Source organism: Pogona vitticeps, chromosome 2, assembly GCF_051106095.1.
Source record: "Pogona vitticeps strain Pit_001003342236 chromosome 2, PviZW2.1, whole genome shotgun sequence".
NCBI classification, from domain to species: domain Eukaryota; kingdom Metazoa; phylum Chordata; class Lepidosauria; order Squamata; family Agamidae; genus Pogona; species Pogona vitticeps.
In genome coordinates this window covers 39,805,420-39,825,567 of record NC_135784.1, presented here as the reverse complement: position 1 = coordinate 39,825,567, position 20,148 = coordinate 39,805,420, and the positions used below count along the sequence as shown (strand labels likewise).

At 42.7% G+C, this 20,148-nt stretch overlaps 1 protein-coding gene across 1 annotated transcript in view; it reads right to left on the bottom strand.

Annotated features, from left to right (window-relative positions):
* The window catches only part of SYNPR (synaptoporin), a 213,135-nt gene extending 210,265 nt beyond the window's left edge, over positions 1-2,870 (bottom strand). Inside the window, exons 1-2 of the mRNA XM_020805133.3 lie at positions 1,590-2,870; positions 1,345-1,410 (exon numbers count right to left, since the gene is read on the bottom strand). Coding sequence (XP_020660792.1) covers positions 1,345-1,410; positions 1,590-1,607 — 84 coding nt within the window. The 5' untranslated portion in view covers positions 1,608-2,870. The remainder of the gene's footprint in view (positions 1-1,344; positions 1,411-1,589) is intronic.
* Positions 2,871-20,148: the final 17,278 nt, after the last annotated feature.

Here is a 20,148-nt window from a genome sequence, read left to right as displayed (position 1 = left end):
AATCCTCCATGACATGCTTTGAACATTCTGTTCAGATAGGTTCTTGCTCCTCCTTCAGACCTACTGGCAATAGATGTCATTTGACCTGCAGATTTCACTCTGAATAAGGATCAGAGAAACAAACACTGACATTATTCTGCTAACCAATTATCTGCCTCAATTTACTGCTCAAGCTCAGACAGACTAGTTTGCTAAATGCATAACAAGAGAGGGGAGGGGGAAGGAAAGGAAGATGTGACAGAAATGAGAGGGAGTCTCTTCACTTTTTAATTTTGCACTTAAGCAAGTGCATTCCTCTGAGAAAGCCAAAGGAAAACCAAGCAAAACCACCAAGACTGGAAGGGACAATATATTGGATAGAGGCACTGGAAGGCTCAAAAAGTAAGGATAGAGAAGCACTGTTTCTTTTATAAGGTGGGTAGCTATAAAGATTTCCAAAAATGGAGTGGCAAACAGACCTTCAAAAAAGGGTTAAGTAGCAGGGATGAAAAGAGACTTCCATGTTTGCTATTGCTAGTTGCTAGGATGAACATGTGTTTAAGTTGTTTACTGTCCCAAAGAGAAAGGCAGTGTGTGGCCCAGATTTCCTCTCCACCTTCACCACCAGCTCTTGTCATCAATCCCCCCCCCCCCAAATTCAGTCAGATCCCATTCTTGAGCTTGCTCCTGATGTCAGAGGGCAGCTCAAGGTCTGGTTCCCAGCAGGAGGGCTGTGTATGGCCATCCGGATTTGAATCTGAATCAAGGTTCGCCAGCCTTTGCCTCGTCCAGCCCCAACGGCACCCTGGAAGAAGAACATCCTTAGGAGAGGAGCTTATTGCTAACCGAATGACACCGAAATAGCACAGCAGAATGCCTCTGGAGAGAGGCGTCGCCTTCCACATCTCTGAAAATCCAGACTCAAAGAAGGAGGGAAAACCTTAATAGTAATCATCAATCATCATCATCATCATCATCATCATCATCATCATCATCATCCTCTCAGGCAACCTGAGAATCTCGTTTCCCCCTAAGTGAATGAGGAGAAGAGAAATCCAAACGGGTCTGGATTTGCAAGGAAGCCCAAAGGCGATCGCCTCACGAGCGGAGGAGCGTTGCAACACAGCCCGTCCCCCTCGGACCAGCTCTGACTGAGATCCAGGCTAGCCGCCTGAGCCGACACACCCGCCCGGCACAGGGCTTCTTCCCTCCAGCCAACCGAAGTCACCTGCTTGCTTGGTCTGTCCGCTCCAGCCTCCCCCTGATGGAAAGCCACTCCAGAGAGGGCTCCACGCGCGCGCACACGCACGCACACACACACACACTTTCCTGACCTCCCCGCTTCGAGCGGGCTGTCCGACTTACCCACTCCAGCACCCTCAGGAAAGCCAGGGGCTCCTTCACCGCCCGGAAACTCCCCTTGGAGGCGAGCTGGGGAGGGAGAGAAAAAAAGAGAGAGAGAGAGACAAGGGACGAGAGAGTCAGAGGGGGGTCGCCCGGAGCGAGTTGGGGAGGGGGGGTCAGGGAGGAGCAGGTGTCCCTGCGGCTCTGCCTTCCCGCGCAATCCTCGTCCTCCTCTCTCTTCCCCCCCCCCCCTCAGATGCCCTTACCTGGTCGACGGCTTCCATCCTCGCCCGGCTTTTGGCGCGCAAACTTTCGCTTCCCTCGAGGCGGCGGCGGCGGCGGGCAAGGGGGCGGCAGCGGGCCAGGTGCGACGAGCACCCTGAGGAGGAGGAGGAAGAGGAGGAGGAGGCTGAGGCTCTCTAGGCGCGTCGCCCCTGCGCGGCCAAAGGCGGCGGCAGCCCGGGAGCCGAGGCGAGGCGAGGCGGCGGCGGCGAAGGAGAGCTGAGCTCCCAGCCAACATCCACGCCCGAGCCGAGCGCGCTGGGCGGAGGGAAAAGAGGGAAGAGGGGAGGGGGCGGGCTGCCCGGGCTCGCTCGCTCGCTCCCTCTGCCTCGTCCTCGGCGTGGAAGGCGTGCGCGGAGGTGCCCGGGCCGCGGCCGAGGGCTGAGGGAGGGCGTGCGAGGCGTTTGCCCAGTGCTCGGCGCGCCGCGGGACCGAAGCTGCCACGGCCTCCTTCCACGACCCCCGTCGTCGTCTTTTTTCTTTTTATTTTTTTTTTCAGCCTGACGGAACAGAAGCCACCCGCCCCAGAGAAACTGCGGGCGTCGGGGAGGCGTCAATGGGGAAAAGAAAGGGCAGGGGGCGCCCACAGGGTCGCGCCCGCAGCTTTCCCCTCGCAGCGTCTCTAAGCCTGTTACTAAGAACTGCGGGCAGTCTCATGGCGTTCCCGATCCTCTCCTTCGCAACTTTAGGACGCGCAGCCTCGATCCTATAGGCAAGTTACTGGGAGGTAACCCCCTCCTGGTGAACTCCGTCGGACGGGCTGTAGTCGGGGTGCTGTTGTTATTTCACCAGCAGCATCATTGTACTGAGCTGCACGTGCCGGGGTGGGGAATCATTTCCCAGGGTCCAGAAAGTTTACGATCGAGAACAAGGCCATGGAGGGAAAAGAAAATAACAAAGAAGCATTCCTGGAGAATGTGGGTAATGCAATTAGCATGGGTTGCAACAAGCTTCTGAATAATTTGTTTTAGCCATGTGCGCTAATCCGCTGGGAAGAATTCACTTCCTTTGATGGGAGATTACTGAAGACCGGCGAGAGTTTTGTGATTTATTTACGTTCTGTGATTGGTTACGTTTTTACACAATCTGAGCATTAAAAAGGAAGATGGGTCACAGTAGCCCTCCAGTGAGCGCATTCTTGTACTTCCCTCAAATTTCATGGGGAAACCAGTCTCTCAGGATTATCTACCAAGTGTAAAGTTAGTTGTCTGCCTCCTTTTCCTGCAATACACACCATCACAGACTGATTGTCATGTACATATGTAGACCACACACACACACACACACACACACACACACACACACACACACACACACACACACACACACACAGAGACAAACAGACACAAACAGACAGACACAGACAGACAGACAGACAGACACACAGACAGACACACAGACACAGACACACACACACACACACACACACACACACACACACACACACCATCTCAGTACTTTCCTTAGTGTAGATGCCTAGAGAATTCTGGGAGTTGTAGTGCACAAGCACAAATATCTATATCTCTGGGTATCTCATATAAGCCATTTAGTGCCCTGATTTTAAGACGTTGACTTCATGAAAACGTTGCCACTCATAAACAGAGACATAACTAGAAATTTGGGCACCAGGGGCAAAGGGAAGAGGTTTTCATTTACTCCACCTTGAACATGGGTATGAGATGCCACCAAGAAGAAATGAACAGATTGTGGTAAACCCTACAAAGCGACCCTTTTTGCTTTAAAGAAAGGGGGTGGGAAGCATTGCTTTTTATTTCCCTAAAGTGCACCTGTAGATAGAGCTTTAGATTTTGCTGTCCTCTAAATTTTAGTGCTGAAGGGTGCCAGTTGCCCTGTTCTAGTTACATCTCTGCACATTGGCTATCTATTGCCCAATCAGTTAAGAGCTTTACCACCAGTAAGGTAAAGGTTCCCCTTGACATTTTCAGTCCAGTCGTGTCCAACTTTAGGGGGTGGTGCTCATCCCGCTTTTCAAGCCGTAGAGCCAGCGCCTGTCCGAAGACAGTTTTCTATTGTTGCGCGGCCAGCGTGACTAGGGAACGCCGTTTTACCTTCCCACTGAGATGGTACCTATTTATCTACTCGCATTTACATGCTTTCGAAGTGCTAGGTTGGCGAGGAGCTGGGACAAAGCGACGGGAACTCACTCTGTTGCATGGATTCGATGTTACGACTGCTGGTCTTCTGACCCTGCAGCACAGGCTTCTGAGGTTTAGCCCACAGCGCCACCACGTCCCTCCATTACCACCAGTAGTTAGAGTTATATCAATAGCTCTAGAATCTAGAGTTTAGTATCTAAAGTCTAGATTCTAAACTCTGGAAATAGAATTGCAGAAGTGGAAATGTCCCCAATGCTCTTTGCAAGTGGAGACACCTGAAGAGGCAGGCATTCAAGTAACCGTTCAACCCACAACAAACTAATTCATAGTTTAAATCTTACAGTTTATCAGAACCCATCAAATTAAACTCAATGAAGTTTATTCACAAATTCAGATGCCTAAGATTATAGTTCTAGGATGATGCACATTATTCTCTACATATTTAATCTAGGACTAAAGTCCTTTAGATCATCTTCAGAAAGACAAGCAGAGGAAGGAAAATTTTAATTTCCCAGTTTTCCCAATATCCTTAATTGGCTGATCTGTCTGTTTCAGCCACTGATTATATTGGAAGTTTTAAACCAGATGGGAAATTAAAGTTGGAAACAAACCAAAACAGAGCAATCCTACTTCCACCTAAATAAGAGTAGCCCCTTACAGGGACCCAGATAGATGTGAGAAGGAATGCTTTGGGGACAGGCTGGTTCACTGTAGTAATTATGTCTTCTTATAACTGGCAAAAGGAGCAAAGCTGACCATCCACACAGTGGACTAAATGACCTTGCAGTCACTCCTTTAAAGAAGAGGGGGAGACCTGCCAAAACCCCACTACATTTGACACCAGACACCAGACTTCATTGGTCCACACTTATCCCTTCTTCCTTAACCAGAAGAGACCGGGGATTTTATAAACAGTTTCAAGTCTAAAACAGCCTGTGTGTGCGCATGTGCATGTGTGCACATGTATGCATTGCATGTGTGCACACGCACACACATGCACACTTTGACATACTGCATGCATTCCATGAGTTAAACATAAACTTAGTGGGGGCCATTTCCTTGTTTTTCATCCAGGCTCTGGAATATGCATTGAGAGACTACATTGCTGCTGCTTCATCAACAACCTTCCAGAAACTGCTAAAGACCCTTTCCATTCCCTGCCTCAAACATATTTCAAATATTTTTACTGATGTTGTTTTTGAAAATTTACTGCTTTTTTGTGTTTTGATATTTTTCAGATTTTTCTTAAATGGTAAAGCCTTTTCGAATACTGTAATTATGATTATGTTTTCTGTTGTTGTTAGCCACCCTGAACATCCAAGAGGAAGGATATGGCATAAACGTTTTTAATAAATGAAAAAAAAAAAACACTTTGGAATTTACTTTGGAGGAAGTAAGCATGCATAGGATTGGGCTGGATTGCCAAGTGGAAAGAGCAGAGATGCAGCAACAGAGGCAGAGCTTCAATAATGTGTTACTCTGTACAATTCCAGGATTAGTATGTGATTTGGTACTCTGCAGAAATTGGAAGTAACTAGTTACAAGCTAGTTTTTCAAATAACAAATGTGTAAATAGCTAGGACACATCCAGATGGACACGTGGCTCCTTGTTTGGATCACTTTTGGTGCCAGTTTTTTTTTTTTTTTGGCCAAACAGATATTCAGTGCTTTCCAGACCCACCTCCTCTGCTGGGTGACCATTCAGAGGCAGTGCCCAAAGGAGATAGGGTAAGGGAGTGCCAAACACCCGTTTGACCAAAAAAAAAAAAAAAACCAAAAAAAAACTGGCATGCACCAGCGAACTGGTGGTTCATGCCTATCTCTACTGTTGTTTAGTTTGAATCAAATTATGGCATCCAACATCTGTTTTGACTTATCCCATGCCTTTTTAGAGCTGTCCTACTCTTTTTCCAGCACTGCACTAGAACTAAACTTTCCTGTGTGTGCATGTGATTTAGGGTATTCCTGATCATCCTCTTCTGTAGCCTATGCAGATTCTTGACACTCTAATAGAGCTGTGGGCAGTGTTATCTGAGGTGACAACCCTGTGATGTATTTGGTGGGTTGTGGCATTGAAAAGGACAACAGAGACCCCCCCCTCCTCTATTTTCATGTAACGTACCATTTTCAATTTTTAAAAATATATTTTGCTATTGATGCATTACTATTTTAGACAAGCAAAATACATTGGCAGTATTATGTGTGCAATGCTATGTAGCTGCATTGCTGTTTCACTATGTTAGTTACTTCATTTAACAACGAAGAAGGCCCACTGAATGATGGCTGTGGGAAAAGGCGGGGAAGAGACTGGGAAGGGAGGTGTCAAAAGGGACACAAATTGGAGAGTTCCCAAGACCTATCTGGACCCTTCTCACAGAGGAAGGACCCTTGATCAGTGTGAATGGAAGGATCGCTCAAGTGAGAGATAAAATAAAGGTAAAGGTAAAGGTTCCCCTTGACAATTTTTGTCCAGTCGTGTTCGACTCTAGGGGGCGGTGCTCATCCCCGTTTCCAAGCCATAGAGCCAGCGTTTTTGTCCGAAGACAATCTTCCGTGGTCACATGGCCAGTGCGACTTAGACATGGAACGCTGTTACCTTCCCACCAAAGTGGTCCCTATTTATCTACTTGCATTTGCATGCTTTCGAGCCGCTAGGTTGGCGGGAGCTGGGACAAGCAACGGGTGCTCGCTCCGTCGCGTGGATTCCATCTTACGACTGCTTGGTCTTCTGACTCTGCAGCACAGGCTTCTGCGGTTTAGCCCACAGCGCCACCACGACCCCTGAGAGATAAAATAGACCACACAAAATATAAGAAACTTTTAAGGGTCAACCAGACTGTCCCAACTTATTCCGTATGGATGTGCCCCAAATTTACCTTAGGATAATATCCTAGAGAATTTATCCTAGAGAGGGATAACTTCACTCCTTTTGCATATAGCTAAATTCTAGTCATGAGTTAACCATTAAAAAAATACTCAAAGGCAGCTTACAATGGATAGGAGTTCCCTGAAGGTTAGACAATGAAGGCACAATCAAAGCAAAAAAAGCAAAGCAAAGCATGCTGCTTATATACCACCCTGTAGTGCTTCAAGCACTCTCCTGGGGGCTTACAATCTCCCTATCATTCTGGAGAAGAGTGACACACAGAATGCCATGGGGTTCTATCCTGAGCCAGGCTCTTCATCAGTGAAACCAGAGTGGGGGTGACTGGAAATACTTCTAACTCTTAGAAAACAGTATCAGGATTCAACATGACCTTAACAAATAAATGAGCTTCAACAGGGGACAATATATTTAATAAGCAGAAACAATCAGATGCACAAATATAAGACCATAGAATCACAGAATAATTGAGTTGGAAGGGGTCTATAAGGCTATTGAGTCCAACCCTCTGCTCAATGCAGGAATCCAAATCAAAGCACATCTGAGAGATGGTTGTCTAATCTTCTCTCCAATGATTCCAGTATTGGAGCACTCACCATCTTCTGAGGCAATTGGTTCCATTGTCATAGTGCTCTAACAGTTAAGAAGTTTTTCCTCATATTTAGCCTAAATCTGGCTTCCTGTATCTTGAAGCCATCTGGCTTCTTGTAGCTTGAGATAGGCAACACCTGGCTTGACGGTAATATATACAGAAGGGAATCAAGGGTTACAGACTCTCCTCTCATCCCAGGGGTTCTGGAGGTTCCTGATGATGAAAGAGGGAATGTTGAGAGTTTTAAAGGAGATGTTTGGAATATTTAATTTCCAAAAAAAATCACTGTTTCTGATGATATTATCAGCCTTATGTGGTATAGGTTATGGCAACACGATCTTACACAATGTCTGCCTCTCCATAGACTATTCTATATGTACATGTCCATTGATGCGATTGATCATTAAACATTCTGCATGTGTGCTTTTCTCTCTCTCTCTGTGTATGTGCATGTCTCTGTATGTGCATGCGTCTGTACATTTGTGACACAAAAGCATGATTTCTGGAGCTGAGCCAATTGTTATACAACCTAGGCTTTATGGAACGTACTCCAAATTTTGGGAATGCCTTTGTGTGTGTGTGTGTGTGTGTGTGTGTGAGAGAGAGAGAGAGAGAGAGAGAGAGGGGGGGGGGGAGAGAGAGAGAGAGAGAGTGAGTGAGTGAGTAAGAGAGAGGGGGTGAAGAAAGAAACTTCTTGATCTAGTCTTCAAGCTGAATAGCTGTGAGGACTTTGGACAAAGGAGGCAGCTGGGAGATGTAATTTTCAGTGGGCCAATTTTTGTGGCAGAAAACATGAGCATTATCACGTTCTGCACAGTTCTTTCTAAAGCGCAAAGGTAATGCTTTTCAGGCATTAGCTTACTTCCTTTGTATTTCTCCTTCTTGGGACCAAAATGGCAATAGCATTCCATACAGATTTTCTGTTTTCTACTGGTGCATTCACAGTACCTTTCAAAGAGCTCTAAATTGTAGAGTACTTAAGAAAAAAAATTAAAATGGTCAAAAAGTAGTGTTCACAAAGGAGTGTTGGGAGAAAAAATACTTCTAAAATGTGGCCATAAAAGCAAAGCTGATTATGCCACAGAGCGTATGTGCAAGACAGTAATGCTTGACCAAGAAATAGGATTGCAAGGGCAGCTACTTCCCATGCCCTGAGATTTTAGGGCCAAAACTGAAAACCAGTCACATAGGAGATGGATTCTTGTGATGTCAGAGGGAAGACTATTTTGAAACTGTTAAAAAATAATATACTGTACAGACAATATGGTAGATAATTTTGTTTTCCTTACAGTACCTTCTGAATATTTAATGAAACACATAGATGGTCACAATGCCTTGTCCTGTGTTCACTAATAGTATGGATGCTTCATTGTTATGTATTGTCAAGCCACTTTCAACGTATGGTGACCCTATGAACCAGTAAGCTTCATAAAGTCATATTTTTAACAGCTCAAGTCTTGCAAACTCAAGGTTATTAACTTTTTTAGGGAATCAAACCATTTTATGTTTGGTTTTTTTCTCTTACTGTTGTCTTAAACTTTTTTTCCAGCTATATTGTCTTTTCCAGCAAGCCTCTTTGTTGTCCTGAGATGTGACCACTTCCAGTATTAAATGAAAAAAAATCATGGGCTGAACATGTGGGTAGTTCGTTTGTTTAGTCGTTTAGTCGTGTTTGACTCTTCATGACCCCATGGACCAGAGCACGCCAGGCCCTCCTATCTTCCACTGCCTCCCGGAGTTGTGTCAAATTCATGTTGGTTGCTTCACAGACACTGTCCAGCCATCTCATCCTTGGTCGTCCCCTTCTCCTCTTGCCTTCACACTTTACCAACATCAGGGTCTTTCCCAGGGAGTCTTCTCTTCTCATGACATGGCCAAAGTACTGGAGCCTCAGCTTCAGGATCTGTCCTTCCAGTGAGCACTCAGGGTTGATTTCCTTTAGAAATGATAGGTTTGTTCTCCTTGCAGTCCAGGGGACTCTCAAGAGTCTCCTCCAGCACCACAATTCAAAGGCATCAATTCTTCGGCGGTCTGCTTTCTTTATGGTCCAGCTCTCACTTCCATACATCATTACAGGAAAAACCATAGCTTACTCATATTTCTTCATTGTAAAAGGATATTCAGCCTAACCCAGGCTACCATTATCTACTTGACTTGAGGTCATAGTTCTGGAGTCTTCCTTTGTTGAGTCCTCTAGTAGGAATACATACATAGTGGCTGAAATTCTGGTATGTAACTTATGTCTGTGGAAGGATGATGATATTTCCATCAGAGAGAAGTATTTAATAATGAAAAGCTTCTACTTCCATTCTGTGGCTTTTCTGACTCCCATGTAATTCCGTAATCATATAGAAGCTCTGGGAGCCCTGGAATAGGAGGAGGAATTCTTCAATTAACAAACGTTGCTTCCTGCCAGCGATATCATTCAACAGCAGCAACATTTGGTATTTAAAGAATTCTTCCTCCTATCTTTTGGTCCCATGACTTCCATACAATGAAGGGATTGCAGGAATCACAAAAGTCATGGGACATAAGGAAGAAGTTTTTAATAACTGAAAATCCCCCCCCCCCAACTTCCACTGGTGACATAATCACTTTTCCAGCCATTGGATTTCAGCCATTAATTTTTATTTATATTTAATATTCATTTTTCCATTTATCCATCCATCCTTTTTTTGATATGTGCTAAATTTGGAACTGAAAACAACAGATAGTTATTCTTTAGCCATAGTGAGGTATTTGTTTATGGTCCTCTGAGACATTCAAGAAGCTGTTTGACAATATGGTATGTTTGGAGTCTTTTAGCTGTCTTTACATCAGCAAAGTTAAGGAGCAGTATTTATCGTAAAGTATGCAAGAAAATACTAACAAAATGAAAAGAGAGTGCCACTATCATAGTAACAGAACATTAAAAGACGGGGGGGGGGGGAGTCTTAGCCTGATATCTAGAATGCCTAAGTCATTAATAGTGTGATCCTGTACATCTCTATTTACAACTTAATCCTACCGACTGTTCTCTCAGGTAAGTGTGTATGAGATTATAGCCTAAGGACTAATAGCACAGCCGTCTGCATAGGATGGTATGTGGTCAGAGAAATTTACCACAACATCACTGATGTTGGAATTCAGATCTAGTTAAATGGCATGTGCAGGTCTGATAGGGATAAACTAGACACCTTCTGTTCCACATGCAGAAGTAGATTGGCTTAACAATAGGACAGGGTCCTTCACTGCATGTGAAGTGGCAGTTCATATTAAAATGGACAAGGCAGGACACTCTGCACACACAGTGATATCATTTGCCAGCACTCCTTTTCTCTGGCAGTATCAACCCTATCATTAGATACAGTGTGGCAGCTGCCACAAACAGCCATTTTAGCAATTTGGGGCATTATAAGGCTACATTCCTTGCCTTTAAAGGTTATTCTGTCATTTTCTTAGCTTGGGTGCTTTCATTAGGCTGTTATTATGTTATGGTGTATCTTTGTAATCAGGCATCATTCCCAGGCATTTTGCTGGCAAAGATGCTTGCAGCTTTCTTCAGAGTAAGCTGTTCCCATCTGGGCGGTGGCACCTGCTCCTCTTAGATGCTCCTCCTTGCTCCAACCTGCTAGAGATTCTGGAAGGCAGACAGAGGATATAAAAGCATTGTTAGCCTATTGAGTGTTGGTTCTCTGCTCAGGGTAAGGAGTCAGCTAACAGTTGAGCAACTGTTATTTCAAAGGGAATTACATTTTCCTGAACTTTTGAGCTCCAGCAGCTTGATAAGACTTGCCATTTCTCCGTAATGATCACATGATGCAACCCTATTAACAATAACCATTTACAAAAAATTCTACATCACACAAGAGGTTGTGTTCTTTCTGCAGCATTTCCCGATGTGATCTGGCAGAACAATTAAGAAAATAACCTCCCTTCACACATACTTTTTAATACCAGCTCTACCTCCTGATGCCCCTGCATCAAATGCAGAAATGTGAAATAGATCTTTTATGCATGGGCCTGAACCCATGGCACCGAGAATGCAACCAATGGGATAGTCTTGGCTATTGTATAATATACTTTCCTATGAGTAACACATGGAAAGGGCTATAGATTAACAGCACTGATATGAACATTTTAATTTAAAATCTGCTCCAATGATACTTTTAGGGGCTGAATGGACTGACAAGCCTATGGACTGTGAAATCAGACGTTCTCTGCCCTTTTATTAAGACTTCCAGATGGCATGAGCATGGCCAAAATTAGTTGTTATGCTTTCTGCATCTATTCTCATTGCAGATTAACTGCAGTCAGCTTAGTAGTTAAAATATCAGGCTAGCAGTCTCTTGACACTCTCAGTCTAAAACTGTCATCTGGAAATAATAGCTCATGTTCAGCACCAGAGACAGCTCCCTTTCATCATCCGAACCCCTAGTCCAAACATACAAACATTCCCATCTGCTCAAGCTCACTGCTTTGCTGGGTTCTTCACCTGTAAACACTAAAAACAAGAGCAAGAAGTAAGAGGCTAAAATTAGGTTACGTGCTAAATTATATTTTACTAGAGAAATGGACGCTGATGTATTGTTTTATTGTGAAAAAGAAATTCAGGACCAATGTGGTCTGAAACAGCTAATGAAAGGCAGTTTGGTATTTTAACATGTTGATACTTTAATATTTAAGGAAGGTGGTGGTTTTTCTTGGCTATATACATCTACTTAGAAGAAGTGTTGTGTTAAGTACAGTAGAGTATACTCCTAAGGAATTGTATATTACAATCTGAATGATACAAACCATACACAATTTAGAAAAAAAAATCTGTAATGACATATGTATATCACAATGTGACTAAAGTGTCAAGATAGCGAAAATTTTGATTAAGCTTAAACTGTTTCTTTTCACTGATATCAGTGGGAAGGAAATGAACAGTGCCAGCTACAGATCTGACTCGGCTATTCGCATGTGGAGAGCATTTGGGGCATACTGAGAGAGATGTGGACCCTGAACATCCACAGCTACTCTCAGCAAATGTGAGGAATTTTACCCACTCTTTCCCCTTTTTTTTACAAAGCAAAGGCTGCAGAATTTTCCAAGGAAGGTGGGAGGATGCATTGAAGGTTATAACAGATGGATCTTTCCCACCTTGGAGAGATGTCCTCCCAGGTGTACAGGTTTGCAGCCTAATAATAAACCAAGTAACATTAGTCTGGACTTTTTTTCAGAATCATATTATGATGAATGTTGCATCAAGAAATAGTATTTCTGCATATTCTTATATTAGGTTAAACTCTTATTAAATTGGGTTAGATTGAGTTCTGGCAAGTTGTTTACATTATTGTCCCCATCCCACTTTTCAGTTTGCGTCCTCCCATGTTTCTGGTCATTGTTCATTTTACTACTGCAGCAATGACCTTCAACTGTATGCTATAGTAAGAGAAAGAAATCCTCAGAAATTTGTGCTCAGATCCATTTGCTAGTCCAAAATAAGCAGATCCAGAGCAGTTTCCACCAATTTTCATATACAGTACTTCTTCATTTCAATAAAACAAGCTCAGAAGTGAGTCAGAGTGATTGCATGCAGCGGCAGGCACCAGCAATCTTTCTGCACAAGAGCAAGCTCCTTTCAACTCATACTGTAGGCCATCATCTTTTGTGTCTGGCATGACTTACTTTTTGATCATATAAAATCAAATCATTGCATTAAATACTTCTGAATGGAAATGTATTAGCCTGTACAGTTTCCATTAGACCAATGCATTTAACTGGACTCAGAAGCTGGATTTATAAAACATTTACAAGAATAGAAAGAATCGCTGGAACAAAGCAAAACACAGACTCTTGTGATCATAGATTAAGCATCTAGCTACTAGACGGTTTTTCTCCTACATGAGGAGATAATAGACAACCCAGTGAGCACAGCAGTACAGCCACGGGACCATTGCTTGCTTAAAATTAATTGGTTATGAAGCAGTGCTTTTTTCTCAGGCATTGATGACATAGTTTTCCAGTTGCTTTTGCAAGCACTGGAACAAACAAGTTAATTAGACACTGCTGTGTCACCAGGTACAGGTAAGTGGCTCTGCTTGACTTGACTTTCAAGTGCAGCTAACGACAGAGCTAATGTGCCAGCATGTCTAAGAGGCTGATGTGCTTGCAGTGAGCCAAGGCAATGTAAATTTATCCAAAACCATCCATAGGGTTGCAGATTTAATATGTTGTGAATATTAGGGAAGGGTAAGAAAATTAGCTGAATTCTCATTTTTTTTTTGGTATGGAAATCTATTTTTCTCATCTCCAGAGACTGCTTGTGGAACAGAATGGCAGGAATTGCATGACCTTGGACAGCATGATCCCACAGGGCCTTTCTCTCTGCAGTGCCCTTCAAAGGATGGAAAAGGCATCCACTTAGACTAATTGGTCTCACAAATGTATTCAATTTGTAGTCTGTGAGACTGTTACATAAATTACACAAGTATTTTTTGGTTTCTTATCATCAAGAAAGCACTATGCCAGTTCTCCCTTAGGTGTTTTTTTTTTTTTATTTTTTTTTTTACAGTTATGTGCAAATAGAAGTGTCAGAAAAACAACCAGCAATCAGGTCACATGGCTGCACCTACTTTTCTTGTAGATTAATCATATGACTCCATGAACATGAATCATGCATAAAGAGTAGCTGATAGGCTTAGGGCATAAATCAGAACTGTTGCAGTTCAGAAATTATTGGTTGAAATCCAGTAGTAATTTGCAACTAGAGTACGCCCATTGAATTAGTGGAGATTTGGTGAATCAGCACCTATGTTAATTCCATTGATTCAGTGGCCCTGCTCTAGTTGTGAATTACTACTGGATTTCAGCCAGTGCCTTCAAAATGTGAGTAGCTTGAATCATATACTTGTCTGAAAAGAAATCTTGATACTTCACTTCTAAAATTATGAGAGTTTAAAAAAACTACAATATGAATCTTCATATTGCCCTTCAAGCAGCTTGTTCTTGGGACAGTTAGCAATTTGAGAAATAATAATGCAAACAAAAGAGTATCAGGATAAAATCCGGGCAATAAAAACAACAGCATTAAAACCAGAAATAGAAACATGTATGCTGCAATTTTTGTGTGCCTTGCCCTAATATAGTCATTCTTGTACCTATTTGTGAACTGGAGATGTACATCATAGAATTCAGAAAAGTATGAATCTCAAAATATAGCTGTCTTTGGTTGTCCTTTTAGTTCAGGAAGAACAAACTAGCTAACACGGATGCCAAGAGGTTACAACCATTCAAATGTTATGGAACTATAAAGCATTCCTGACTTTTTCTCATGTTAGTTGGGGCTGATGGGAATTGGAATATAAAAGAGAAATCTGAAGGACCACAGATTTCTGTCTTCTGTATAAATGGCAGTAGCTCTCCATAGTCTCAAGCAAAAGTCTTTAATAGTATCCATTTCTTATAGATGAGGATCCCAGAAATTGAATCTGGGGTTTACTCCATGCAAAGTTGACAATCCCAGAAATTTTCTCCATTACCACTGTGCTGTGGCACCTCCCATTACTTCTCCTTGAATGAACTCTTGATAGAACGGATGCTGCTGCTTGATTCCCGGAAGGTGTTGCACAAGCAACTGTGGCTCAAAAAGGAGGACCGACGGATCTGTTGAAAGGGATGTTCTTTTCCAGTTAGAAGGGCCAATATTGCTGAAAGAATTAGCTACTTGTAGAAATATTCTACCAGTGAGGGGTAGCCACAAGCTTGTTGTCTCGCTTCCAGAGCCTCACTGGTTCATGTACGTACGTATGTGGTGACAAATATAAAGCATTAGAGAAAGGAGGATATTAATTTCATTTAAGTATGGAATTACAAAATGTCACTTTGAAAAGATGTTTTACTGGAACTTGTCCTGGATTAATATGTAGACCAAGGAAGATACAGAAGTGTAACTCCAGTTTTTTGCAGCATGTTTGACATTTTTACAAAAATAATTGATTGATTTGATTTGATTTGATTTATATATGTACCTCCCCAGTAGTAGAAGCTCTACTCTGGGCAGTTTATAAGCTAAAACTCAAAAATTCCATTTCTTGGACCTGGGTTAATACCAGCCATCTTCAGGCCATATGGCTGAAGAGGAGTGATCGAGCTATGTAGGGACATGGGTACCGCCTCTCTGCAATCCAATGCCTCCACTGTGCCCTCTCTCACTGTTCTAAAATTGAGCTTAGAATGTGTTGGAAGGATTGAAGTGTATTTGCTTTCCTCCTCTTTGTTTCTTGGAATTGGTTTAAAATAGTCAATCCTCTACCCCTGCCCCCCAACCCCCCCACCCCGTACATGAATTCCCTTATAGGGTCCTTTGATTAGCAGCATCCCATTCCTTGAGATTCAGGCCTGAGACTTCAGGCTAAGCGCTTTATGACATGACTAAGAGCTTGGAGTGGAACCAGAATTGAGTCGGCTCATTGTAGAAAGAGGCACAGGGGGTGTCTAGGTCAGTAGGCCCACAATCTGGGTAAAGCCAGATAGAATTGTAACCAAAACATCAGGAAAGGTGTTTCTTCTGGCAAGGCAGGTTATGATATCTGTCCAGCAGCTGCTAGGACTTGCATTGTCTCATAGCCTTACCTGTACATGATATGTGGGGGATTTTTCTAGACTACTGCATATGGAAAACTGAACACCATTTTTTTCCTGCTCAGACCACACACCATTGCTTCCATGGTTTATGTAACAAGAAGGCTCACAAGCCATGATGCTGGTGATCCACTCCCAGCAGTGCACAAGGGCAGACAAAATTTGCACTTAGCCAATGAACCCTGGAGCTTGATGGGGAGGGATATAAAGTTGGAGCAAGTTGTCCTGTAGATCATCTTGGTCCATGACATGAATTATATGTGAAATCATTGAGTCTGTACATAGAACCATGAATGTAAACTCTTAAAATCAGGATTGGATACTTTTGGATTTCCAGATATTTCGAACATCAACTCCTAGAAGTCCTCTATTTAGCATAGCAGGTGGAAAGAATTTAGAGAGATTCATGGGCTAACAGTCTCGACTATAATCCTAATTTAAAAATCTCAGTGAAAGCTGTTCTGTCTTGATCACTTAGCTTTAATTTTAATCACAGAACACTGAAAGATACTGTATGTCAGTGGGCCTCCAGATGTTCTTGGACTTCAACTCCCAGAACTCTTGGCCAGCAGAGATGGTGGTGAAGGCTTCTGGGAGTTGAAGTCCAAGAACATCTGGAGGCCCAAGGTTGGGGACCACTGCTGTATGTCCCATCTTAGGGTAAATGTTCTAATGCCATTTTTCACAGGGGGTAACTGTGTTGTAAAAGCTAGCAATAGACCTCTTTATCTTTTTCAATACTTGGTATCATTCCTGCTGACTTTAGCAAGGGACTTTATCAGAGTCCCTTTAGCTTATACCTCCCCTGAGCCAAGACAATCTTTAGGGGCCCGCCTTCTATTTGCATCGTCCTTCAGGCTCTAATACCAAACAACATGCCAGGCATGAATGTCATCTAATGTGATAGTATGCTGCTGGAGATGTAGCACATTCCCTAGGTATGGATGACTGAGCAACTCAATATAAATGACAGGTTCCGTTAAAGTGTGACTTCTTAAGGAAAAAGGTACTTGTGTTATGCTTTGCACTGGTGAGCCATAACTGAGCTAAGACAAATTTTATTGAAATGCCTACAAAGAATATTGTGGAGGTCTCGGTTGAGAGCACTCCAAATACACGATTTTTACCTAGGATAATTAATATTCCCCCCTGTGTTACAAAACATTTTCTGCCTATCTGACTGTTTTTTTCTCTTTTCTCCCTGTTTCCTCAAAATCTGACTGAAGGGGACTTACAGTAACAATTAACAAACACATAACATGAACAAAATGCTTTTTTTTAAAGTGCAACTTTTGAAAATATATCAGTAAAAGAAAAGTACTGTATCCACCTGGTTAAAAGCCCCTTCCAGAACAAGTGAGGCCACTTGCCAAAGGCCTGCCTGAATGCAAAGATTCAGATCAGTGTTTCCCAACCTATTTTTGAGTCAGAGCCCCCTTTTATAATAGCTAAGTAGCTAAGTAATCTACAAACACACACAGAGAGAGAAACTATGGCACAATTTTTTTTTAATGGAGTAAAGCCATCCCTTTGCAGAAAGTAGAGGGTTCATTGTCTCCCCATAGGGCTTGTTTCTCATACATACACATACCCATTAACTTTAATATCACACTCTAAAAGGTCAAGGAAGAAATTATTTAACAAGGGCTACAACCTATGAGAGCCCCCCAACCCTGTCATGATCCATAGGTTGGGAAACACTGGTTTACATGACTGTATCTGAATGTGAAACACTCATATTCCATTCCTTTCCCAGGTATGAAGCTCAGTGGGCAAATTTGGGCTATTGTTTTTCTCTCAGCCTACCACAGAGGGTTATTGTGAAGCTAAAATGCCACCCACACCCCACCCACAAGGAAGCATTTGGTATCAGGAGGAATAAATCAATTATTTGGCTTCCTCTGTGTTCTAATCCTCTTGTGCAATGGTGTCCAACCTTGCCCCTCCATATGTTCTTGGACTTCAATTCCCAGAAATCCTGGCCAGCAGAGGTGGTGGTGAAGGCTTCTGGGAGCTGTAGTCTAAGAACATCTGGAGGGCCAAGGTTGGACACCACTGCTCTAGTGTATCTTAGGGTGTCACATGTCCATTTTGATGAATGCTTGTTCTCCCATAGTAATAATTACAATTACACAGAAAGGGGGTTTCCCTCTATATGAAGTGTCTGTAAAACGGTAACACAAAGGACATGAGAAGGACATTTTCTCAAAAACAATCTGAGCATGACTTTGGACAAAATCCTGTGGTTTTTTCCTTCCGCCATATCATGGCATGGGTGAACTTCATCCAGGCTGCAGCTTAAACTCTAGTGTAGAGGTTTGGGGGACCTTGATAGTGATGACCCATGATAAATCAGTTCCTGGGATGTATAATTGTATATGGGAAATAGAGGTATATGTGGCTACTTGGCCACATTCATATTTAGGATGTGTATCTTATTCCTTATTAGGAGCGAAATCAGAACATTTATTAAATTTAATATGAGATGATATGGAGATTGCAGCAGGTCCAGAACACAGTGGCCACATTGCTGAGTGAGGTTAGGAAATACCAACACATTTCCCCCATCCTGGCTGCCCTACACTGGTTATCCGTTTGCTTCTGTCCCAGTTTCAAGATGAAGGTAATAATCTCCAAGGCCCTAAATGGTTTGGGACCTCGATATCTGGCCGAGTGCCTGCTTCCAGTTAGGTCTGCCCATCCAATGCCCATCATCACAGGTGTAGAGTTTTGACTCTGAGAGAGGCCTGGAAAACAATCACCATAAATCGGGACTTCTCAGCGGTTGCCCCACAATTGTGGAATGCCCTCCCACCCAAAGTTCGCTTGGCTCCCGCACTAGGTACCTTTAAACAGCTATTAAAGACCTGGTTGTTCAGACAGGCTTTCCTGGAGTAAACAACTACCAAAGCAACAGTATCTCTGATAATGCACTAATTTACATGTCGCTATATTTTATGCTATGAATTATATTAATTGTATGTATTGTGCTTTTTCGTATTGTCCTTCACTTCATTTATGATATTTTAACTTGCACGTTAACTTTGATCTTGTGTTATTTTGTTTTATGGTTTTGTTACTGCTGTAAACTGCCCAGGGTGGCCCTGGCTGCCAGATGGGCAGTATATAAATCAAATAAATAAATAAATGCCACCAGTCCCAATTTTATTGGGAAGGTGGATGTTAAAGTGGGAGGCTCTACCTTAGAATTAACATCTGTGATTCTACCAGAATCTGTTCTACTTATTCTGTAATTAATCTAAGAGGTCAATTTCCAGGGTTTTCCCCACCCCCAGAATTCCAGCATTGGGGCAGGCATTTACTAAAAAAAATTGCTCCCTGAACACACATGTTGCAGTCCCACTGAAAATGGCCCTCCTGCACCCCGTATTAAGATACAAAATGCCCCAACATCCCTGGAAACAACAACACATTTTGTATAACATCTACTTTGAATCTTGCTAACTCTAGACTGGTGGCTGCAAAGTGAAAGATACTAGAGAAACAAGAATCTACTTCAGGCTGAGGTTATCTAAGGATTTAATTACTGATCAAGTGACACATCTGAAAGAACTCAGAAGGGAAGCAGGAGGTGATTGAAAAGGAAGGACAGTACAGTGGAATTATGGAGGACAGTAGGGAAACACTGCGCTACAACTTTGGCACGGAGCACAGATTGTTCTTTCAGACGGCCATTTGGCGCAAACAAAATTGTAACTATATTTTTAAAAATTTCTGACGCAGGACTAAACTGTTTATACCTGGTACAAACAATAACAAGAAGAAGATGAAAGCACACTGTTGGATATTAGAGAATTTTGTAAATGCAAAACCGCTTAGGAAATGAATGCCTTCAGAAGTAGCTCCCTTAAGACACGATTTAGCAATCAAGTGTTTTGACTGCTGCTCTTATCAGGGTTTCCAAAATGGAATTGCATAATTAAATTATTTAAAGTTGGCACTGTAATCAGAGGCATGCGTTTAATGAATATTCAAGCTAGCAATCATTTGTGTAGGAATGAGAAAGAAGGAGGTCTTGTCTAGCTACTCCCCATGTCTTTTATTGTCTAAGGAGCCATCCAGAAGATGGAGCCCCAGTTCTGTTTCCAGCATAAAAGAGCAGTCCAATCATTGAATCTGTCTTTCTCAGAATACCAGGAAATAGAAGTATATAGACATTCAAGGTGGGGATGGGTGGGGGTTATAGTCTGAAATATCTGAAATGATCATCAGAGGCATCACATTTTCTGGCTTGCATAAGTAGAACAAGCCACCTATGTTGTCACTCAAGACAAGGTCAGCTTTTCCAACTTGAATTGTTATAATTCTGTACCACTTTCATA